Source organism: Schistocerca serialis, chromosome 1 (assembly GCF_023864345.2).
Source record: "Schistocerca serialis cubense isolate TAMUIC-IGC-003099 chromosome 1, iqSchSeri2.2, whole genome shotgun sequence".
NCBI lineage: Eukaryota > Metazoa > Arthropoda > Insecta > Orthoptera > Acrididae > Schistocerca > Schistocerca serialis.
Window position 1 is genome coordinate 579,508,503 of NC_064638.1, and position 26,121 is coordinate 579,534,623.

A 26,121-nucleotide genomic window follows, 5' to 3' on the forward strand; every position below is an offset into this window, starting at 1 on the left:
CAACAACCAATTTGGTTTCTTTCCACTATATTCACGTGGTCGTACCAGCTATCTTATTCCTTCAAATGGTTGCGCCGTGAGGTACAACCCGATAACTGATACAAAGGAGCATATGCCTCCATTCTTATTGGATCCAATTTTGAATCTGCTGTCGCTACTATAAACGGTCCCGTGTCTGCACTGCTAAATGAATGTGATTTTGACTTCTGGTAATGTAATTATATACATCATTACTCATTTTGAACTGCTCTGAGTTATTTATAACAAACTTCATAAGGAAATAAGTGTACTTTGAAGTAATAGTTAAGTTGGCTAATCCATGAAACAAATATCAATATGATAATCGCAGCTGAGCACCACAGAATTTTCTTACAGCACGTTGTTGAGAAACGAAAACTTTCTCTCTGAATGATGATTTTCCTAGAAACATTACTGCATAGAACGTTATTGAGTGGAAATAAGCAAAACATGTTAATTAAATGATTTGTCTCTCCCCAATATTTGTAGTGATTCGATGTACAAATGTGGCTGAACAGAGTGGTTTAATGAGTTCAAAAGTGTGTTTTTCACATTTTAAACCCTCAGCAAATTGATATCTAAAATTTTCAAGCTTCCATCCTAGCAACTATTTACTCGCCATGTGTTACACATATCACTGATGAAGTACCATTAAATGTACAGAGCTGAATATGTTCTGTCGTTTTGAAACTGATAGGGACACGATTTTCAGAAAACCATTCCTCCAGTTGCTGTATATATTTTTGGAGTGACTACAGTACTTGATTCACCTGCAAAAAGAACTAATTCTGCTTCTTGTCGTTTATGCATGTAGAAAACAAAAGCGGACCTAAGATTGAAGCTTGAGGAACCCCGTAAGTAATTTCTCACCAGTCAGAAAAATCTACCCGGCTTAAATTGGGTGAATTATAAAGCACAACTTTCTGCATTTTTTTTAAATGTGACATCATTTATTGATTGCCTATACCATAAAGATACGTGAAGAATTGAGTTGCAGGCGTCATCGGATTTCTTCGTGCATTTACGCTGTATTTTTGGCGTGCTGTGAAGACGTTAATCTAGTCAGCTTTGTGATGACCTACACATGACACCAGGATTGTTTTCTGTGAAACAAATTCAAATGGCCTCTTTGTAATATTACTTAACCTAGAGACTACACTCTTCACAGCGACAATACAGACACGATAGATATGTTATGGGTTTAATGGACTACTATTCGTTATAGCTCTGATAACACATCGAGGACGGTGGGATACAAGCAGAACATGGAGTACTTGAATAATGAAAATCGAACAAATATAGTTTGCAGCTGGCCATATTTACTTTATTGGTTGTACGATTGTGTATTTCTGGTCTTAGACCATAATCAAGTATTTTACAAAACAGTCATCGATACCACAGAGGTTGTGCAGTGGTTGTGCAGTCGAACAACCAATAAATGAATAATGATAGCCGGAACAAAATCACTTAGACAATTCATAGCATCTGTGGTCCCAGTCTCAATGAAGATCAATGATAATTCACGTTTTCTCTTTAAATTTTCAGTATCTGAGCTTTTATGTTTGAGGTTTCGGCAATGAGACCTCGTGGGTCTTTCCCCCACAATGTAGCAACTATCTTCAATTTAACTGGTTATCGACATAAAACAATACATTTGAAAGTTTTTTTTTTTTTTTTTACATTAACACTCTCTTGCAGCTTACGGAGACATTCACCGCCGATGTGCAGGAGGCGATGGTCACTGAAATAAATCAGAAGCAGAAACTGTGGAGAGCAAAGGCGTATAAGCAGTTTGAGGGGAAAACATACGACGAACTCTTGAGTATGGCTGGTGGAAAGAGGTAAGACGATCGTCTTGTTTAATAACATCACTCTTTTCTAATGGGCGGATTTGTTAAACAGTTCTCAAGTATGAAAGTTAGACATTGGAACACACTTAGATCTTAGTCGTTATTGTTACCACAAGAAGAGCATCGGACATCAAGCTAACACCGTATAACACCACTACTAGCCATGATATGGTGTAGAAGAGACTTCTAAAGTTTCTTCAGATATACCATATTCAACCTATCGTTGACTAGATCCCTCAGAGCAAGAAAACTGTTGATTCCTGCTTTTCACCCGCTGTTACATATACCACCTGCCATTTTCTATACGATTACTGTTTGATTATTTAACGGGCTAGGATCGATTTGTTGCCTGAATGTTCGCCAAACTAGGATGGTACGCGTACAATCTGTAAATGAGGAGCTGTTTTCGTCTTGGAAAACTGAAGTCTCCACAGTACAGTCATCACGAAAATGTGGAAAGATGGACAATACTGGGTCACAAAAATGTTGAAATAAACAAATTGGTTCTGAAAGTGAATGGGTGGGCTGAAATCGATAGTAAAACCATCTGCAACACATCACAGAACCATCTACCGCCTAAATCACATCTTTCCCGCACTATGGTTTGAACGGCATCATTTAACAAGAGATAGTGTTTGAAAGTATAGGGTACTAAGTAGACACGTTTTATTTTCATTTTTGTGGTTAGAAAGTGATGGTCACGTATTATTCTAAATTTTGCAGTCCTCATTAAACGAAGATTATATATCACGACTGGACATACTTCTCGGCAGGGAGTCATTCGCGATACTTATTTTTATAAGAAAAAGACATTTTCAATTGGTCAGTCGCTGTTTTTATGTTTCAAACTGATCGGTTTCGGACAGTGTCTTCCATCTTCAGATCACTTGTTACAGAGTAGCCATTCTTAAGAAACTATCAATTTCAATGACAGTGGAACTAAGATTGGTTACTCTTCAACATTGAGAGGTGATCTGAAGAAGGATGACACTGTCCAAAACTCTTCAGTTGTAAGCTAAAAGTTCAGCAAACGACAGACTGAAAATAAGTCTATTTCAAGTTTAGATACATCTTTCCTTTCACGATTTCGCTATCCCACTGGAGTATAAATTAATTTGAGGCTTCTCAATCGTTATGAACTATAGTATGCGGCATTATCGTAGCCAGCTGCAGGAACAACGAATGTTCTCAGTGGTTGTATTTGTGGGAATAATGCCTGCTAAAGGTAATACTGATGAAGGCGCAGTGGATGTTTCATACACATTCGCTACAAAGTTCTAGAAAGGTGCTGAGATAATCTTTGCAAACATTCTTAACGTTTTTCCTTTTCTGTACTGTTGAGAACGTTTTCTTTTTCCTCTCATACGCCTCTTATACAATTCTAAGTATATTTCAGTATCTATTCTGCCAGCCAAATTCTTACAATCATCTAGAAACTTACTACAAACAGCGTTTTACCCATCTACACTGTCCGACTAACATTATACTCCGAAACCCACAGTGCCTGTTCATAACAATTCGTTTTAACTTAATCTATGTCCCATATTCTCGCACCTATCTATCCAGACCTCCATGTGCCATATGTTTGTAGATGCCTTTTGTCCTCTCATCTTCTGCAACATTCATAGTCTACCTGCAACAGCTTCGCCCCCTTTATCGTCAGTATTTATGTTAGCTACGTAAGCAGCGTCAGCACGGGATGGGACCATTCCGTTACTTGTACGTGAAAGAGGAAATTTTCATTACACCGCCAAATTACGGTTTCACACAATAACATCCATATATGAAATAAGTTTGTTTGAGAAAATGTATTTAACAATGGTCGAAGAGTGGAAAGTATCACACTAAAATTGTATTGGTGAAGGTTTCTTCTACTATGTCTCTCTTTCTTTTTACTTCTTCTATGATTTTACAATATTTATTTTCTAGTCTACAATTTTGTTTTTATTTTATTCCTTCAGCTGAAAACTATTTTCAGTGCAAATGATAGTTTTTGGATGATGTTACGTATAAAATTTTGTCTGATCACAATTCAGTACCAAGGGATGAGTGAGAAGTTAAACAAAAAATTAGTAAAGGAATGACACTTGGTTTACTATATAGAGGAAACAAAAAGATTGGTTGGTATCAACGCCACCTTTCTTTTCACCTTACCCATATCGTCAAGTGCAGCCAAAGTAAGTGAACTGGAGTGTGGTTTTGTGGAACACAACTATAATTACAACAAACGTAGCTTCAGTGTCAGTTGTGTTACATTTTTCCGTATTACCGCTATATTTTTCTTTGTGTTTCCACAGTTTAATGAATGATGGCTTTCTTGCTTGCAGATCGATAGTGACGGAGTGGCCACAAGCCGCTCCACTGACGATGGAACTGAAGCAGAGAGCCTCGTACCTGCCCAAGCAGTGGGACTGGAGGAACGTCGACGGCGTCAACTACGTGTCTCCTGTGAGGTAACTTAAGTTGCAAGTAGCAGCACTCTACACTATCGCACGCATGATACCTAAATCCCATAATAAATGCCATTGTCACCGTCTAAAATCGTTTAGTTACAGTATCCCGAAGTTCAAGATGTGTCGAGGAAGTACTGCACTTGCGTGAGCACCAGCTCTGCGCTTCGGTCCTCACGCGTCACTCGATGTCGACCGGCAGCCGTGTCATCCTCTGACATTGGCTCACTCGGATGTGATGTGAAAGGTGTGCGGTCAGCATACCGCTCTCCATGCAGTTTTACCGTTGTCGGCTTGCCAGACCTTCTGCTTCTCACTCAAGCAGCTGCTCAGTTGACATCACGAGGATGAGTGCGTCCAGTTATCCCACTAACGAAACCCTTCTAACAGTACCAGGAAATGAATTCAGACAGATGGTTGTCAGATCTCTCAGCTACGGAGGCGGACAGTGATCCAGTTACATCAGTAAACATATTTCCATTCACAATATTGTTACAAACGTTTAAATTCTTCGTATAAACCCCCATGGTATCTACGTATGTATTTTTTTTTTTCAGCAGCTCTGCCATAAATATATTCTGGAAGACGTTGACAGGGACAGCGATTAGACCGTTTATCTGTCACGTCGTTTTAGATAGTTTCGATGCTTCCAAAACGATGTTCTCCCACGCGGGACTTGATTCTCGAGATGAAGAAGGTCTGCCGGAACCACATTTTGACTGTAGGAGGTTTCGCATAGCAATGCCAAGTTGTGGTTGTCCAAGGACTCCCAGACGCGAAAGATGATGTAGCTGATTCTATTCTTCGTCTCTAAGGCATATGCACATAGTTTATAATAGCTGAATAACTGTTTTTCCGTCGTGAATTCCTTGTGAACCACATCCCTGTCGTTGGAAACGACAATGAACGTTTTTTTCATTCGACTTGATTGTTCTTTTCATGTTCCGTCGAAGGGACTTCAAGATGTGGTATTCGCAACTTTGGCGCTTCTTCTCAGAGTAAGGTTTTGTGAGGAAACAAAAGAGAGCAGCTTCTGGGAGGTATTACTTACTTACATGTTCCACAGATTATTTTAATGACGTTTTATCGAAATCTTGTAGAAAGAGTAAGTTTTCAAGTAATTAATACGTGATTAGTTTCAGTGGATGTCTACATATTAGCCATGATCAATTTCCTAAATGGCACACTGGCCTGTATATAACATTGTAACTACATATAAAAGTACTTGTTTTTTATAGACTACCAGTTTTTAAATAAAAATCCGTCTGTGGAATAGAAGGAATTCTACAGAAGAAATGAGTTTAGGTTGTATTGGAAACTTCCTTTATTATCTACCACACATTTCGTGTTTTTGGAGGAATGATTAACATTTTTTGTTGATACATACTGAACTCCTTTCTGAACAACTGACAACTTTAAAATTAGTAATCCTGCTTAACTTTTGTTCTAGTGTTGTAGGTATGGACATCATTATTTTTCCCAAATTGCGATGGATCATTTATGATGAATTTCACTCTGAAGATGCATTTGAAATGTCAGAGCAGTACCTACAAGATGATTGCGGGTGTCCGCTACATGTCTTTCTTACTGCTCGGTTTTGTCCAAGCAGTACATTCATTTTAAGTAATGAGTTGCGTCAGAAAATTATTCCGTAATTCTCTGTTGGGTGCAAATATACAAAATATGTTAGGACTTTGCCCTGTCCGTTTCCAAGACTAGCAATTATAAGAAGAACAAAAGTATCTGAACTAAATTATTTGAACAGCTCACTAATATATTTCTTCCAATTCAAGTTTTCATTATTTCGTACATCCAAAAATTTGGAGCATTCTGCTCTCTAACGACTGCTGTTCATGTGCTGCACACATTATTCTTATGACTATTTGTTGCACACAACTGATTTTAGTGCGTTTACTCAGAATTAATAGCCTTTTATGTGTATGAAATTAATTTACAAGCGACGCGAGTAATTTGTCTTTACAAAATGGCGTTATCTGCTTCAGAGGGGCGTATCCTGTAGCACTGATGACAATGGCTGTCAGTGACCGCGACGTAAAGCAGAATAATTTATAAGAAGAACGGAATTTATTATCGCCTTTGGTAGCGAGAGCAAAGATCGTTGGGATGGACAGAACTGTGTAATCTAGATTAACAATGGCATATAGTCATGGGAAAAGGGTCTATTAAATGTAGACAAAACAGTACGTGGGAACATGCACACAAATACATTTTTAGGAATGCACAGAAAAAGAACTGTCTTTAAAACGGTAGTCACCAACAGAGTAATCCATCAATGACCTAACGGGAACTGAGTCAAGGACAGGAATGATGAGGCGGGCTCATCTCGCCAGCTGCTCAGGTGGGGAGGGAGGAGGGTGAGGATCCCACCTCAGATGGTCACATTTAAGGCTCCTATAAATGATCAAACAATGTGTTGAACTTCACTAGTTATTGAAGTTGGCAGTATGCGGCTTTGGAGAATTCTACACTTTAATGACTCTTATCCATGTACTATATAGTCCGCCTGCTTAGCTGAGTAGTAACGTGCTCGCCTCCCATGCAGTGGGCCCGGATTCGATTCTCGGCCGGGTTGGAGATTTTCTCCGCTCTTGAACTGGGTGTTGTGTTGTCCTCATCATCATTTCATCCTCATCACCAGCAGGAAATTCGCCCAATGTGGCGTCAACTGAAATAAGACTTGCACTCGGCGGCCGAACTTCCCGGATGGGGCTTCCGGCCCAACAATGCCACACGATCATTTCATTTCATGTACTACATAAATTGCTGGTCTGAGTATTTGTCGTACATATCTGAATTTAGAGTTTCTGTCAAACATAGAGCGTGTTCGACGTGTTTTGATTGACAGCTGACTTGACGGCGGACGCTGTTTGTGTTGATATTTCGCCGTACATGTTTAGCGAGAAAGAGTTCTTCTTATTATATCGTATGTTGCCCCAATTGTAGAAACTACGATCAAAAGAGTATGTGGCTATAAACAAAAGAGCACTGGCTGTTACCGAAATGGTTGCAGTGTTGTGTCTTCCTCAGCCACGTATTATACAGGAATACTTTGCGAAAAAAATCAATATTCTACGTTCACCATACAAGTGCAAATTCAATAAAATAAAAATCGAAGCTCTCTGGTTCCTCCACAGACGATGTGTATTTTCCCATGTTATGGTATCTTAAGGAACCTAGATTATCCTGGGCACATTTATCTCTCCGTTTCAATCATTTTCTGGACCAGCGTCTTGTCTCCTTTTTCTTTTTCACTCACAGTGCCAAAATCAATGCAACAGCCATTCCGACCACTGTCAAAATACTTTATGACAGCTGTTTCAAAAGTGATGTTAAATTTGACAAACTATATTGGTACCCCTTGTTTGACAAAGCTGTGGCCAGCGAACAGCGAATTTGACAAACAAAGTTAGTCGTTTAAAGCAGCCTTAACACAAGCCGGGAGTAAGCGCCTCACACAGTGCAAAAAGGAGCGGACGCCTTGTACACAGTCAGCTTACTGTGTCCCAAGTGCCAGGCTGTCCGCAGACTCAGTATTCTCACACCTACAGGCCCCTACACGATCAAATAATCTGTCAAATTTTACTATGTTTGTCAAATATTTGACGCTATACGACACTGTTTTGCTTGTTTGATATGCAGCGTGTTTGACACGTCTGCGAGAAATTTTAACTATCGATAATTTTGATAAAATGGTGGACGTTGTTTGTGTTCATGTTTCGCCTTGTGTGTTTAATGAAAATGAGTTTTACTACAATTCATCTTAATATATTTTCACTTTCCACAAGAATGGAAACAAATCGGGGCTAAACACAAAACAGCGCTGGCAAGAACGAAAGTGGTACTTGTCACCCTCCGGTTCTTCCACGACAATGTATATGTTCCCATGGTAGGTATTTTCATGAACTTTGATTAGAGGATCGAGTGGGAGAGAATAATCATTCACATACTTGTATCTTCGTTTTCAATGTAAAGGCGAAGTAACTGGGTTATTAAAAGTCGGATTGTCCGTTTGGAGAAAGTTTATGCAATCATCAGGTTCTGAGTGTAACATTTCTTTCAACAGATTTCCGTGGGTGTATTTCTCTTTCAACCATTTCCTTTACTAGCCTCTTTTTCTTCTCTACACACAGTGCTAAAATCAACGCAGAAAATGCTTTGTCTGCATTGGCAGCCATTGCAACTAGTATTAAAGTGCTTCACGACACGAACAGCGTTTGCTTCAAAAGTGAGGTTTAACTGACAAACTCTGTTGGCGTGTAAATGGACTTGTTTGACAAACCTTAGATAGCAAAGAGCGAATCTGTCAGACAAATTTGATCGCATATGAGGCGTTACAAACCAGAGCCGCATCTGCTAGCAACAGGTTGGAGCCAAGGGACCCACACCACAAAATCTTATAACATAAAATGGGAAGAGTAGGCTCGGATGCCACGTGAGTATTTTATGGACAACTAAATTGGTATGCCGTTATCCACATGCGTTTACGTGCTTCTGGGCTTGCGTGGGACTTCTGAATCTCCAACATGTGTGGATTTAGTCAACTGAATCGCGCAATAACGCCATTAATATTAATTCGGTTCACAACGTATAACTGTGAGGCTGGTACATAACTCAGTGGTACTTGGTAATGTACCATCTTGCATGTTTCATTGGTTGTTTCGTTTCAATATTGCACTCTAGCTGGCTAGAGATATGGGAAGGGAAGGGGGCGTAGCTTCCTGCTGATAAGGATGATGATGCCACTGATGATGTCATTGATAATGATGATACATTAATCGTAATAACGATGACATCAATTATAAGAACGATGATTCACGAAAAGTGGTCCAGAACACGCATAGCATTCCCACTATCACGCAATAACCTTTCATTCCTCTACATGATAATTTAATAATATTTTGAATACTTTTTTGTTCTTGTCTTGTAAAGGGACGATGGCAAGTACAGACCGTCATTTCACGTGTTGATAGCAAGGTGCTGGCGCTTGATACACGAAGATTTTCAGTTGTAACAGTGGTCTCAGCCTATTAACGTATTAAAGCTAAGTAACGCACTTTGTACAGCGGGTGTACCGTGTGTCTAGGGACCAGGCGAATTGCGGGAGCTGCTTCGCGTTCGCGTCAGCCGCCATGCTGGAATCTCGGCTGCGCATCAAGACCAACAACACGCTGCAGCCGGTGCTGTCGGTGCAGGACCTGATGGGCTGCAGCGTGCTCGACCAGGGCTGCTCCGGGGGCTTCGCATACCTCGCTGGAGGCCGCTACGGAAAGGTACTGTGCGACCTGGCAACGCCACTCAACACTGCATTCTTACCTTTGAACAAGTAGTGGCCTCACATGTGAAACACACATTTCGTTTCGTCTACTGTTTGTTTCCGCAAAGCCGTTACAGACCTTCATGAACTGTGGGAAAGAGCAAATCTATGAATTTATTACCAGGAACACTGGTGGTGTAACCAAAAAATCAGAAAAGTATAATTTTGACAATAGTCTGCTGACGAGGATAAAAGTTACAAGGAAATACATTATTGTAATAAACGAGCACAGGCCTGCGTGGCCATTGTCAACTTCAGGAAAACTTTTCCTGGTTGTGATAGTTTTCTTTGTCGCGAATTCAGTTCCCCAGAGGATAAAATCACTCTTCAGCCACAGGTTTTATGCATTTAATAAATACTGCAAAGATGGAAAAGCCTGTGACACAAGCCAGTGACCGGTCTACTGATCTTAGTGCAAGTAGAGTGCAGCCTCTCTTTGTCGCGGCACAAGTGAGGGACGGATGGCGGGCCCTAGCCGGCTGTTACCTCTAGGAAACATTTGATAACAGTATCCATGGACATGGGTCCATCATAGAGGGAGTGAAACGAAGAGAAATCCCACCTGCACCCAGGATTAAACCACGCTCTACCATCTAGAAAACCAAGGCCATACCCATTTAACAAAATGTGTGTATATAGACGTTGACTGTGGATATTGTATAACAGACACAGTCCCTTTGACTGTTTAGAGATGTCACTAAACCAGCCCAAAGATGTAAACAATCATGCATGAGCAGCGCCTATTAGACGGAGGTGGTCCGACAGCCGATCAGTTCCAGTCATTCCACCAGGAACGAGGTACACGGCTCGAGTTCAACCCTGCTTAGACGGTTAATACCGCGATTCGATCGCGTCCGCATGGGTACTTTGTGCCAGGAAGGGCTCTCAATTAGGGATGTGTTGGCATCTCGGAGTAAACCAAATCGATGTTGTTCGGACATAGAGAAGATACAGAAAGACAGGAACTATCGATGACATATCTCTCTCATGCCGCCCAAGGACTACTACTGCAGTGGATGACCGCTACCTACGGATTATGGCTCGGAGGAACCCTGACAGCAACGCTACCATGTTCAATAATGCTTTTCGTGCAGCAACAGGACGTCGTGTTACGACTCAAACTGTGGGCAATAGGCTGCATGATACGCAACTTCACTCCCGACGTCCATGTCGAGGTCCATCTTTGCAACCACGACACCACGCAACGCGGTATAGATGGGCGCAACAACATGCTGAATGGACCGTTCAGGATTGTCATCATGTTCTCTTCACCGATGAGTGTCGCATATGCCTACAACCAATTGTCGTAGACGTGTTTGGAGGCAACCCAGTCAGGCTCAACGCCTTGAACACACTGTACAGCGAGTGCAGCAAGGCGGAGGTTACCTATTGCTTTGGGATGGCATAAGGAGGGGCCGACGTACGCCGCTGGTGGTCATGGAAGGCGTCATAACGGCTGAACGATACATGAATGCCATCCTCTTATCGAGAGTGCAACCATATCAGCAGCATATTGGCGAGACATTCGTCTTCATGGACGACAATTCGCGGCCACATCGTGCACATCTTGTGAATGACTTCCTTCAGGACAATGACATCGCTCGACTAGAGTGCCGAGCGTGTTCTCTAGACATAAATCCAATCGAACATGTCTGGGATACATTGAAAAGGACTGTTTCTCGACGACGTGACCCACCAACCACTCTGAGGGATCTTCGCCGAATCTCTGTTGAGGAGTGAGACACTCTAGACCAATCGTTCCTTGATGAACTTGCAGATAGTATGGCGCGACAAATACAGGCATGCAGAAATTCAAGAGGACGTGCTACTGGATATTAGAGGTTCCGGTGTGCACAGCAGTCTGAACCACCACCTCTGAAAGTCTGACTGTATGGTGATACAACATGCAATGTGTGGTTTTCATGAGCAATAGAAAGGGCGGAAATTATGTTTATGTTGATCTCTATTCCAATTTTCTGTACAGGTTACGGAACTCTCGGAACCGAGGTGATGCAAAAAAAACTTTTATATATATATATATATATATATATATATATATAAGTTTTAAAAGTGATAAAAATTGTCGAGCATAGTATATATATTGTGCGTGTGAAGGAAATTATGTTGATAAAATACACTATGCTTGACAATTTTTGTCACTTTTAAAACTTTTTGATGATTTCACATTTCAGTTTCACTATAAACAACTGATGACGGTGTAATGCTATTCGAATATAATGGTGCTGGTGGTGCATGAAAATGATCATTTTGTTGAAGGAAGTGCAGCAATGAGTATGATTATGGAGCATATTGGGACCACAGGTAGAGACAAGTGCCACTGAGGGGAATGAAAGGGTGGGGGGAAAGTAGATGGATCATGTGGGATGGAGCATTATGAAAAGGGCTGGACGGAAGAGTATATCTCAGGACGGATTTAATTGTAGGATAGTGGAAGCTGGTTGAAGTTCCGACGGGATGGAATGGATAAGGGAAAGCACATGGAGGGCTATCAGCATCACACCACAATTTATTATTTGTTAATATTGTACTGGGTGAGGAGCTGAAAATTGTGGTTAATTCATTTGGTGTGGAGGTGCTCCAAGAAGAGATGAACGTGTGGCAAGTGCATGAGTTGGTACAGAATGTGTATTGGAAAGATAGGCGGCTGCAGGAAGCGAGGCAGAGTGCATATTTTCACAGGATTGCGAGGGACTTGTAGAATTTAAGGGACTCTGAGACTAGGCAGTATTGGAATATGTTTGGATGACGTGGATGAGGGATTTATAGATGAGGATAATGGGAGAAGGATGTAGACACCAGGTGCGACCTGTTAGAAATTTTAGTCGATTTTATGCCTAGTGCCGGATTGAGAGGTGCGCCTTCCTTGTTAGTTTGCTGCCTAGGGCTAGACCTGAATACATTACTGTTTTACTGAGAAGGATGGGCTGGCTGTAGATAAACAGGTGGAAATTTAGACGACAGAAATGGTGAGCAGTACGGCGACGTGTAGTGTCTGGGAAATTTGGAAATTTATGTTAAGTACTATGGAACCAGACTACTGAGGTCATCGCCCCTAGGCTTACGCACTACTTCATCTAACTTAAACTAACTTACGCTAAGGACAACACAGACACCAATGCTCGAGGGAGGAGTCAAACCTCCGACGGGGGAGCCGCGCGAACCGTGACAAGACGCCTGAGACCGCACGGCTACCCCGCGTGGCTGTGGCTTGGCTGTCCTGCGAATTTACTTGACGTTTCCACGTGTCGCACCATTCGACTATCAGATTCATGAGGCTGTAGAGGGAAACGTGCAAGAGGAGGGATGTTGGGAGCCTATATCCACCATCGTGATTCATGTCGGCAGACTGCTTCGGAATAATTTCAACCACCTGCCCGTACCCTCCTCTTCACGGTAAGTGGCTGCCTTGCTAGTACACGACCAAGTGAATACACCACACTGAGAAGAGCATTTGCAAGCGTGGTCGAAACGCTGGTCTGTAAAACAATATGACGATGCCATCACATACCCAGAAGCGGTTAACTGAAGACTTTTGTAATAATTTTCTTCATCTGCTACATCCATACCACTGGCTCAAACTGTGACAAGGGAAGCATTAACCCAATTGCTCACCATTTCAAATGTAACAAATGCTACTCCATAGCGATACATTTCTCAACTGTTGTCGACAAATCGAGGTTCAAAGATTGACGAGTCTTTTGAATATGATACGAGAACGCCAGCTGTCGAACAACGGTGTAAGTGCTGGGATATATCATTCGTTTTCTCAGTGTTGCTGACAGCCTGCTGCAAGTGGGACCTGCGGAATACTGCACACCTTCCTGTAGAACCTTTAAGGAAGTCTGGTCCAAGAGCATATCTCTCTCCACCTCATGGTCTGAACGAATGATGGATGAGTCAGTACTGTGTACCATGATTTGTAATTCGCGACACGTCTAGTCTCCTGCCCCATACAGCCGCTCACGTTAGTGCCGTTATCGTGATTGCGCTGGGACAGAGGCACAGTCAGCGGCGTTTAGGCGCTCCTGGCGCCACTACTATCCGCGGTGGAACAGCGTGAGACGAGGGTGAAGCAGTCAACCGCTCCGCTTGGAACGCGGGACATGTTCCGGGACACAGCACCGTGTGCGCGTTCGGATCGCCGGTGAGTGACGTCAACATTCAGCGCGGGGTGTGAAGATCTCGAAGTGGCGACCGAGGTTGGCAGCTCAGGCTGTGCTCGGAGGTGGACAGCGGCATGGGAGTGTTGGGCTCGTCAGAAAGGGAGCCACAGGGAACAGTTGTGGACGGCGTGGTGATCAGTTGCTGGATGGCCAAGAGTAAGCGATGGCTGCAGAGACCCTACAAACTGTAAGTTGCAGAGCTGTCGGCGGGACACCACCAAAGTGAAGTATAGACGTGAGGGTTTTTCACTGTCAGAGAGCTTTTGCCAGTAATACGTGTCGTGTAAACAGTGCCGACAGTCAGCCAGGTAGCAGTGTCCGAGTGTGGGGAAAGATCTCAGATAGTCGCGCACTGCGAGTAGACGGCAATCTCCATCTGCAGAGACCTGCTCGCCATAGCTCTCAGTCAAGGAAAACTATACCGGCATTGTCGGGAGGGCTGACAGCAGCCAATGAGTAGTGTGCCGCCATACTGTGTCCCAGTTTAACGCTGTATTTCGCAGGTTGTACGCGACCACATCTTGGTTCAAATGGTTCAAATGGCTCTGAGCACTATGGGACTCAACTGCTGAGGTCATTAGTCCCCTAGAACTTAGAACTAGTTAAACCTAACTAACCTAAGGACATCACAAACATCCATGCCCGAGGCAGGATTCGAACCTGCGACCGTAGCGGTCTTGCGGTTCCAGACTGCAGCGCCTTTAACCGCACGGCCACTTCGGCCGGCGACCACATCTTGCTAATATATTTTGCCCTACTCATGCACACATTAAATAAAACTACCCATAAAATGGCTTGTTTTGAGCCGTAATATGTGGCCATGGTAAGAAATCGTCCGTTTTACCAGATAAAGGAACAGCACGAGCAGTTAGCTAGTTTCGAAATTTCTAGACTTTTCAACGCAGCAATAACATATATAAACGACTTGCAGATATTGTATAGAATTAACAAATGAAAGTAGAAAGTATTGGGACTGGAGAGACTCTATCCGATGTTAACATGAAAAAGAAGACTAGTAATCCAGCGCACCGTACACTACGCCACATCAACGACGCAACACATTCTCTTCTAAACATTTCCTGACGTTATCGGAAATGTTGAGACTACTGTCGCGATGGATACGCACTGATAGTGAATGCCAGCGATGTTTCGGCAAAAAAAAAAGAACCACTGAAGAAGGCTGCCAGGAAGTGGACTCAGGACGAATTTGCGCATTTAGCTAGTTTGTTCAAATGGTTCAAATGGCTCTGAGCACTATGGGACTTAACATCTATGGTCATCAGTCCCCTAGAACTTAGAACTACTTAAACCTAACTAACCTAAGGACAGCACACAACACCCAGCCATCACGAGGCAGAGAAAATCCCTGACCCCGCCGGGAATCGAACCCGGGAAGCTAGTTTGTAAGAGGAAAGTCCAGCGTTATGGAATGTGTAGTTACTGGGCTCCAGGAACTGAGATAAGAAGCAAAGTTTGCTGCCTGAAATGGCACAAATTTTCAACTCTTCCACAGAAGAAGTTTACCAGAATATCCACAATTCAAGGAATCAGGCAAAGTAGTTTTATAACTTAGATTAATTAAGACAGAGAAACAAGTGAAGTTATGTTTAAAAGGAATTGTTTTGGAACTCGGAAAATTCCTAGTTAACTTCAGGTATTAAAGATGCATCTATAGTTTTACGTGGTATGCATCGATTATATTATCATATCGAGTGTTGAAAAACACACCTTATGGAATGTACGAATATTTCCTTAAGTCAGTATAAGTAAAAATAAAGTTTAAATAGAAGTATGCCCGGAAATGCTTCAGTTATCAGGTATCCACCTCATATGGCTTTTGAACATCTATGGTTGTCAAGATGCAATTTGTGTAATATTACTTCATCGTTATTGTTACTATACCAGATACTAAAGTGAATAACAGTAGCTAAGGCGTTTCATGCACAAACGGTCTGTCTTTAACACTATTGGATTTACGTACAACAGTATCTAGGCTTGCCATTTTGGGTCCCATTATAAACAGTACTTCTTCCATCTCCATTGCTGTCATCCACGTAAAATTTCGGTACTGCTGTGGATTTTCCACCACAAGCTCTACAGTGAGATGCTTGCATGCAACGCGAACACATTCGTTTATGTTTTTTCTCTACCACTAACAGTACTAAAAGTGCATCTGCAGCCCGACGCTCTTCCATCTCAGACCCATTCCGTCACCACACAAGGAGAGTGTGCTATAAATAGAATGCACTCTGTTTTGTTGCTGTTAAATGTTATTCTGTTCTCTGAAAGTCACGTGTTGATGTTGCTGACTACCCTTTCGGCTACATTACTCATATCACGTTGCCAGCCTTTCTCAATATCACTTGTGCCATCGACAAAGAGAAATGATGTGTGTCTGTTATACAGAAATATTCTTCAGTAGCTAGTCGTTCTATAGCATATCATATCGCAATTTACTATAGGTTGCTTTCATATCACATAAAAAGAAGGCTTGTTCTCGACATGATTGTTGTATTGTTGGTGCAGGACTACGGCTTCGTGGAGGAGGAATGCAACCCGTACCTGGGCGTGGACGGGGCGTGCACCACCAACCAGACCTGCAAGCGGTACTTCGTGTCTGACTACAGCTACGTGGGCGGTGAGTCTCAATTCTGACTGCCGACGATACTATCAACTCTGTAACGTGTCTTGAGCTCTCCATTTTGACGAGCTTCGGCATTCACACTCCTGATTACATTAGCTGATCAAAAGTATCCGTTATTGGGCAAAGTAATCCAACCGGGACATTTCAGCCCATCAAAATCTGCCCAGGTCGACTGTTCATGACGTGATTGTGAAGTGGAAGCCCGAAGAAACAACTACAGCTAAACCAGGACCAAGCAGACCTCATGTACTGGCGGACAGGAACCATTGGGTACTGTGGTCGGTGGTTGTAAGAAATTGCATGAAATCAGTGGAAGGAATCACTCCTGTGTTCCAAAGTGCTACCAGCGGTTCAGCTAGCACAGCAACAGCACATAGGCAGTAAAAAGAATAGGGTGCAATGGTCGAGTGGCACCTCATAAGGCACATATTTCCGTACTGAATGCTAAATGACAGCCAGAGAAGACGATTGTTTGTTTACTCTCTCATAAAACAGCTCCTGTGACAGAATGGTTTGTTGACAATAATATTCCTGAAATGGACTTGCCTGCCCAGAGCTCGACCTGAACCCAATGAGATACCTTTGATATGAGTTAGAACGACTAACAAAAGTACCTTCTCTAGTCTTTGTTCTCGGGAAAGAATGGGCAGCTATTCTTCCACAGTCATTCAGGTACCTCGTTGAAAGTGTCCCCAGCAGACTTCAAGTTGTCAAGAGTGCTGTGTTGGAAGCAGAGCGCTGCTACCGACAGATTGAATGGACCAGTAACGTGTCTCATGTGGCTGGGAATAGCCAAACGCTCTACTGGACGTAGGCACGGTAGCATAGCTCACAATGCGTAAGAAGCGTGCGATACCAGCGCTGTTCGTATCGGCCACATTGTCCGTCTTACTGAGGTCGTGTATGCACTGCGCTACTCACGTGGCATTCTGTGAATTTTCACATCTTTGGAGACCTGTGTGGACATTGGTTTCAGGCGAACGAGAAAGTGCACGAGTGGGTCCGGTTGTGGATCCGTCACCGGCTGGCCGCGTTCTAAGAAACAGGAACTGATTGTCTTGTTTCCCAGAGGGATAAAGGTCTTAACGCACATTGTAATTAGAATGAAATTTTCACTCTACAGCGGAGTGTGCGTTGATATGAAACTTCTTGGCAGATTAAAACTGTGTGCCGGACCGAGACTCGAACTCGGGACCTTTGCCTTTCGCGGGCAAGTGCTCCACCAACTGAACTACCCAAGAACGACCCACGCCCCGTCATCACAGCTCTGATTCCGCCAGTACCTCGTCTCCTACTTTCCAAACTTCACAGAAGCTCTCCTGCGAACCTGATAGAGCACTTACCCGCGAAAGGCAAAGGCTCCGAGTTCGAGTCTCGGTCAGGCACACAGTTTTAATCTGCCAGGAAGTTTCACATTGTAATTACCTTTGAATGGAAACATTCCATGATCCCATCGTTGAAAGCGTTCGGTTTTCATTTGACTACCCTTATAAATTGTCTGTAACTTGATGGCTATAATTGGCTGTTAAGGGAAATGAAACATACAACTCTCACTCAGCGATTTATACACCGTTAACAAAATCCCATGACTATAGTTCTTAACAAAATCACATAGCTATAGTTCATATCGTAGTTGGCATCAGAATGCTGTCGCTTATTTTCATGCATTCCCATTTTAAACGTTGTCTTAAAATATCCCGAAAGTCGGGGTTGTGTGTGTGTGTGTGTGTGTGTGTGTGTGTGTGTGTGTGTGGTTTGAGGTTTTCGGGCGCTAAACAGCGTGGTCATCAGCGCCCAAACGCATAGAAACAGGAACACATGCGGTGAAGGGACGAAGACGGACAGCGAACAAGGAGAACGGCTAAAAGACACAGACCTGACGCAGTTACAAATCCTCACATACAGAGGCAAAACAAGAGGAGAAGAAACGCACTAAAAAAGGAAAGGAAACACAAGGAAAAGAGAACAGAAATCGAAGTGAAACAAGTGGGTAATCGTGACTGGCGGACCTCTTACCTAAAGCCTGGGTGAGCCAGTCACCCAGCAGCACATTAAAATCCTCTCCCTAAAATCCGAGGCAACAAATTGGACAGGACACAAAACCGTAAGACCTTAACCACAGTCGTTGCGTCGTCTTGCAAAATAGAGGGCAAATCCGGTGGCAAGGAAACCACCGCCCTCTGGTCAGAGAGTAAAGGACAGTCAAGTAAAATGTGGCGGACAGTTATCTGGACGCCACAAGCACTGCAGATTGGGGGGTCCTCCCGCCGGAGTAAAAAACCGTGCGTTAAGGGACTGTGCCCGATGCGGAGGCCAGTGAGGATAACCTCATCCCGCTTGCATGACTGGTAGGACGTACGCCACGGCCGCGTGGTGGCCTTGACCAGACGCAGCTTATTTTCACCGACTGCCAGCCACTCCTCTTCCCATTGACGCATAACACGAAAACGCAAAAGGGAGGTAACAGCATGGAGGGGGACGGCACATTCAACAACGTGAGGGAGGGAACATGCATCTTTGGCAGCCACATCCGCCAGTTCGTTTCCCCTAATACCCACGTGAGTATTGGGATATGGGAATGGTGGGACGGGCCGGGGGGGGGGGGGCGGTCGTACCTGTTTTCATTATTTTGCTGTGTGAGACTCAGCAGCAAGCAAGATATCTCTCGATTGTTGAGTTACGAAACACAGCTTGTTTGTGATGCATTCAGATAGTTATGCATCACTTACTATGGTGCAAGACTGGTGTGATACACTAACATGCCATCTGTTCACTTACGATTTCGTTGTTGCAGAGCTTTATTCGGATTGTATTTCCTTCTGGTGTCTTAGCAGTACTACTAACGTTACGCTATAGTGCTGACACTTGCACTGGATGTATTTCACTGCACAACGCGTTCCCTTTTTTTGAGATGCTAACAGTTAGGCAGTCATTAGTTTCACACTAGCGCGTCCTAAGTACTGCTTTAGAACTACCTTAAGCATATTAAAGAATTACAGGTTTTTTTTAATCAATCATCTCATTAACAAAATTCAGGATTCGTTAGAAGATTAGTTTAACTTTAAGAAAGCTTAAGACAACAGAAAGGATGTTTCGACGTTGCGCTTGAAGACGGAAGTAAGATTTAAGAAAAATCAAGATGCGTTCATAGGGTTTGTTAACCTATAAAAACCATTCGATGATGTAAAATTATGCAAAATGTTGGAAATTATCAGGGTAATACGTGTAAACCATGAGGAAAGACGCATAATATGCAATATGTACAGGAACAAAGAGGGAAAAATAATAATGGAATATCAAGAACGAAATACCTCAATGAAACAAGGTGAAACAGGCATGTTGTATTTCGCTCCGCTTGTTCCACGTGTACTTCGAAGAGGCACTGATGGACACAAAAGAAGAGTTCAGGACTGCGATTAAAGTTCATGGTGAAAGGATATCGATGATAAGATCCACTGATGATATTGCTATTCTTAATGAAACTGAGGAAGATTTACAGGTGCCGTGGAACGGAATGTGCATCCTCATGAGCACATACTCAGGACCGAGAGTAAACTGAAACAGGGCGAAAGTAATGAGAAAAAAATGGAAATAGATTAGCGAGAAACTTAACATCAAAATTGGGGCCCACGAAATAGATTAAGTGAATTGATTCGGCTGCGTTAGAAGCAAAACGTGCAAGGCGGATGAAGCAACGAGGATGTAAGAAGCAGACTCGCACAGGCAATGAGGGCTTCCTAGGCGAAAGAAGCATGCTACTGTCAAAAACAGGGCATAATCTGAGAAATAAATTTCCAAGTATATGCTTTTCGAGCACAGAATCGTATGGATGTGAAGCATGCACTATGAGAAAACCGGAAAAGAAGAGAATCGAAGTCTTTGAGACGTGATGTTACAGGAGCATGTTGAAAAATAGGTGAATAGATAAGGTAAGAAATCAGGGGTTCTTTGCAGTATCGGTGAGCAGAGAAACATATGGGGAAAAAAGAGAAAGGGACAGGATGATAGGAGATTGAAAATGCAACAGGTTTAATAAAGAGTCTGCTTACATTACGCATATCTGTCCTCCTCTCGAGTACTGCTGTGTGCTATGGGATCTTTAACAGATAGGACTGACGGAGAACGTCGAAAAAGTTCGAAGAAGGGAGTTGGAGAGAGAGTGCCACGGATATGATATGCGAATCGGGATGGCTATCATTAAAACAGGAAATTTCAATCAGAAATTTTCTCTCTGAATACTATAATATTTGGTTGGCTCTCACCTACATCATCTTAATAAGAAAAATCAGACTTCGCACGGAAAGATTGAAGAGTGCGTTCTCCCACACGCTGTTCGCGAGTGGTACGGTGGAGGAATAATCTGAAGTCGGTGAACACTTGAGTGTAAATTGTAGAGTAGTCTTGTAAATGCAAATGAGTGAAGATATCAAGGAATAAATTCAATGATAACGGAGAGTGTTGTGGGGGGGGGGGGGGAGGGGGTAAAAACTGCAGGCGAAGACAGACATTGGAATATGGCAGAAAAATAAAAGAGGACGTTGGATATGAGTGCCACTATGACATGAAGAGTTTAATAGTGGAGAGAAATTCGCGGCAGACCACATCAAACTACTCTGAAGCCTGGTGGTATGTCCCCCTCCCCCTGTCACCCCCAAACAAGAATCTCCTTTAGAATATTATCTACATTTTTTGTATTATGCACGAATATATCCATTTCTTCTATGATATCTAATCTTATACTTTCCCGATTTTGTCCACAATTTCCAGGTTGTCTACCTATATTCAAAAGGTTGAATATATTATGTATATTTTGGGTTGGTGCATAAGTTCGTAGCGTTTTCCCATAGGTTTAATAAACACAACATATATGCATAACAGAGACTTTAGTTGGAAACAAAATGTTCTCCTTCACAACACTTTGCCACCAATGCTGCGGCAACTTTTCCATTCCGCAGAAATAGAAACCAAGTGGTTTTGAGGCGAAGAACTTGTCGAGCCATGTTCGGACCGCATTTTCATCCGGAAAGGACGTTTGTTTAAGGTTGTCCGAGAGAGAGCGGAAAGTGTGAAAATCTGACAGCACAACACAAGGTGACTAAGGTGGGTGCGGAATGACTTCCTATCCCAACTCCTGTATAGTGTTTTTTGTTTGTCTAGCAGAACTCGGGCGGGCGTTATCGTGGAGTAGCGTCATTTCACGCAGTCTTTCTGGTCGTTGTTCTTGGACTGCGTCTGCAAGATGTCTCAGTTTTTGACAACAAACGTCAGCAGTGATGGTTACTCCTCGAGCAAGCAATTCGTAGTACAGCACACCGTCGCTGTTCCACCAGATGCGTAATACTATCTTATGTGGACGCCCGCAGGTCGTTGTACGGGGAGCTGCTGTTTTGTTTGGGCTTAACCATTCCTTTCGTTTCCTTATGTCAGCATAAAGACGCCATTTCTCATCACCAGCAACGATGCGGGATACGTACGGTCGGTGTTATTCACGATCCAATTGATGACCAGCAAACAGATATGCATCTATGACCACCCACCCGTTTTTGTGGTTTTGGCTTAGAGCATGCAGTACCCACACTGCCGATTCTTGAACCTTCCCCATTGCATGCAAGAATTCACGATGGTGGACTGATACAGTCCATCACCTTTCTCAGTTCTCGAGTACGCAGATGTGGGATTAATGTGTTTAAATGATCTCCATCAAACCGCTTAGGTCTTCATGAACGTGGAGAGTCACTGATAATGATGTCAAAACGATCTTCCTCAAAACGAGAAAACCATTTTCTTGGCGTGCTCTGTCCAATGGCATTATCTCCATACACGGCGCAAATGTTTAACGCTGCATTCACTGTTGTCACCCCTCTATTGAAATCAACAGAAGAATATGCCGGAAATGTTCCGATTTCTCCACTTGGCACTTCATTTTCTGGCGTCCGCACCTCCACTCGCTATCTCCAAATGACATAATGACAATGTGTAAACTCAAACAGCAACTGTGAACTACAAATAACAAATAACAATCGACCTGGCACACACAGAGGCCACTGCCCGCTAACGGTAACAGGTTCGAGAGTTGTTGTGGTATACGATTTATTGTGCTTCACAGGCTACTACGGCGGCGGCAACGAGGTGCTGATCCAGGAGGCGCTGGTGCAGAACGGGCCCGTGGCGGCCGGCTTCATGGTGTACGACGACTTCCGGCAGTACGCGGGTGGCGTGTACAAGCACGTCGAGACCAGGGTCGACTTCAACCCCCGCGTGGTACGTAGCCCGCTGTAGGCCTACACTGCGCAGCTGCACTCTGTGAGTTCTCTGTTTTGACAGGCGCCGTGTCTTCCTACATTGATCCACTGCGTCAAGCCCATGATGTTACAATAACGAAGCAAGATTAAGAGTCGTCGTACCGTCGACTGCAAGGTCATCATACATCAAGCATACGCTGGGATAGGACGAGGAAAGTGAAGGAAATTGGCCATGTCCTTTCCACGGGAGCCGTGACGGTATTACCTTTAATCGATTTCAGATCACGGGAAACCAGTATCCGCACGATGGAGACAGATGCGAACTCTATTCCTCCCCATGTGAGCCCAGCGTCTTACCCGCTGCGTCACCTCATTATATACAAACTGAATCACTTATCTCGCCTAGGCGCCTTTCTTATAACTTTGTTCGTTACAAAGATATGAACATCAGTTCGTCTTATTTTAAATGGAGCCCCATACATTTTATTCGATGGTCCACTAACTTTCCTCAAGACCTGTTCAAAACCGGATGATGGTGTACCAATCACATAAACATGACGTTATTAAAAACGTAGCTCACAACAGACTTTGGAACCCGAGTTAACTCGTCCACCAGCTGGAACTGACAGTAAATAAATGCAGCGCGAGGAAACTGCAGGCAAGGAATGAGTTTCAGGTCAGAGTGGGCATCAGTTGTAAACTTATTTGTGCTTTCTCTCAAAAAAACGTTAATCTGTATCGTTTGTCACTCTTGTCTTCATGAACGTTAACATAAATGCTTGTCGACAAAAAGTACGGAATGGTTGAAATTATAATTTTTCCTCAGGGTTGTATAGGTACATTCTTTACACTAAACAGTACTATAATACACTACGTAATACGAGGGTAATACCAAAATTAAGGTCTCCTATTTTTTATAAGTACATAGACCTGTTTATTTCTACAATGGTTTACATCAGTTTACAGCTTGAACATTTAGCTATTTTTCGACATAATCAGCATTTCTGTCGATGCATTTTTGTGGCAGTTTTTGTATGCCCCTGTCATACCAACTCATCGCCATGCGATCTCCCGCTCCTTTGTTCGTCGTGAATTTTGGTCCGACCAGCTGCAAACTCTTTACACCACTTACGAACATTTTTGACATCCATGCACGACTCATCATACACTTCCGTCAATTAGCGATGGATTTCAATCAGCGCTGTGCCCTTTGCATTCAAAAACAGAATAACTGCGCGCAATTCGCACTTGGCGGTAACATCCAATGGGAGCTCCATTCTCAACGGCTGCCAAGCCAAAGGCTGAGCGCCTCAGCGCGTGAAGCACTCTTCATAACAGTGTGACCAACTGCCACACAAACAGAGTACTGTACTTATAAAATAATAGGAGACCTTACTTTTGGGATTACCCTCGTAAATTTATAAAACTTAATGTCAAAAGAACATACGTCCGTCGATTTTCTTTGTTTAAACTTGAGTATTGTATCGGACATGAAATTGTAATACACAAAAAGTAATTTTGGTGGAAATAAGTTTTAATTAGATGATTATAACCATTAAACTATAATGAGTAAAAGTTATACATTTTTGTACTAAGTTACCAGAAGTTGATTCAAACAAGCATAAATACGTTATAAAGTTATTAAGTTTTGAGCAGAAAAGGGCTAAATCCAGATAGTAGTTTAACGGTATTGAAACGTTTATAATACGTATTATAACGCCTGTCCAGATTTATGCAGGTACAGCTAACATGGACTGAACGCTCACAAATTTGGTGTTCAATCCAGTCTTGATCAAAGAATTTATTGACCTTACAACACCGTTCCTTATTCATCACTAAACGTTCTCGGAAAAGCAAGTTACTTCCTAAAACTGTTTCCATGGAAGCACGTTTCTTTCCCCACGAGCATTCTATCACCTACTGTTCTTCTTACAACTGAATATATCTCACTAGTTGTTTTCTATGGCTTCATGCTTTTTCTTTTATTTTATTTTTTAATTTCATTTCTGTCATACCCAGAAGAATGACGCAATGGTAAGCACACTGAGCTAGCATTCTGGAAGAAGACGGTTCAAACCCGCGTCCAGCCATCCAGATTTCAATTTTCCATGACTTCCTTTAATCGCTCCAGACGAATGCCAGTACTGTTCCTGTGAAAGGGTGTGGCCGGTTTCCTTGTTCTTTGCAACATCCCTAGCTTGTGCTCCTTCTCTGAAGATCTCGATGTCGACAGGACGTTATATCCTAATTTTCCATTTAAGTCGTGATTTCCCCATATTTGTCTGTTAAAGCAAAAAAAATAAAAATTTAAGTTTTATAGTGCCTGTTTTGTCCGCTACAATCTGAAATTGCTGTAGTAGTTTACATTCCCTATTTTATTACTGCATAACTTTGGTGGAGCCTACAATACAGAGAATAATAGCAGTTGTACCATATAAAAATATAATATTACTTACTTGCAAAAAAAAACACAAAACTACAATGTTCAGTTCGTGGACCAAAAAACTCAAGAAACAAGTAAGTTGTCGCCGTTCTGACGCCTGAGTTGCTTTGTTCCTCCATAGTTTACAATACAGTGACACTTTAGGTGGATCTACTTGCGCTGTTTAGAAACAGCTGCTGTCCGATTCAAATCCAACTTTCTGCTAATCAGGTGTGTGACTGGAAGTCATAAATTAATTTAATTATTTTTTACTTCCAGGACCGGAAACACTCACTATTGAATAATAAAGATTGCAGGAATTGGAATATGGTAGTAATATCTTTGATATATAAGTAATTCTTAGAGGGCTGGTGTATAACGTCTAACTCCTGTTCTCCAGCCAACCAGCCACGCTGTTCTGATTGTGGGCTACGGAGTAGACGACGCTTCTGGCGAGAAGTACTGGATCGTGAAGAACAGCTGGGGCGCCGAGTGGGGCAACAGCGGCTACTTCCTGATGCTGCGCGGCGTCAACGAGTGCGGCATCGAGAGCAACACCGTCGAGGCCACGCCCATCCCCTAGAAGTGCCCAGAACATCAGTTAGCGCTAGCGGAGCAGTGCGGCGCGGGCTGTATACCTACAGGGGCGTACGGTGACGACTGCGCCGTACCTCACACTGTCGTACCGTGAAAGCTGTCTCCTGATGAAGTGTTGGTGTACCTGTCAAATCTAAAACTGAAATAAATTTGGTTCCACCATTAGTAATCTTGCTTAGTCTAACTTTCGTAACCGCTAACTGGTGAAAAACATTTACAAGTCCGACCTATAATCTGTACTTCCATCTATTAAACAGCAGCACCAGAAAGGATAAAATGTAGAAATTTTACTTATCGTGTGTGTACAGATCAGCAGGATGGTCACATGACAAAATTTGTAGCTGATTTGGGAATATACAGTGTGTGAAACGTGCAAATA

At 42.8% G+C, this 26,121-nt stretch overlaps 1 protein-coding gene across 1 annotated transcript; it reads left to right on the forward strand.

Moving 5' to 3' along the window:
* Nucleotides 1-1,752: 1,752 nt before the first annotated feature.
* Nucleotides 1,753-25,728, forward strand: LOC126416832 (dipeptidyl peptidase 1-like). Its single transcript, XM_050084751.1, has 6 exons — nt 1,753-1,859; nt 4,196-4,321; nt 9,423-9,609; nt 16,364-16,475; nt 22,588-22,742; nt 25,546-25,728. Exons 1-6 carry the CDS (start codon nt 1,753-1,755, stop codon nt 25,726-25,728), a joined length of 870 nt encoding a protein of 289 aa, XP_049940708.1.
* Nucleotides 25,729-26,121: the final 393 nt, after the last annotated feature.

Coding starts and splice junctions, on each gene's coding strand:
- LOC126416832 (XM_050084751.1), top strand. CDS start 1,753: ATGGTCACTGAAATAAATCAGAAGCAGAAACTGTGGAGAGCAAAGGCG. Junction 1,860..4,195: donor AGTATGGCTGGTGGAAAGAG/GTAAGACGATCG, acceptor TCTTGCTTGCAG/ATCGATAGTGACGGAGTGGC. Junction 22,743..25,545: donor TCGACTTCAACCCCCGCGTG/GTACGTAGCCCG, acceptor CCTGTTCTCCAG/CCAACCAGCCACGCTGTTCT.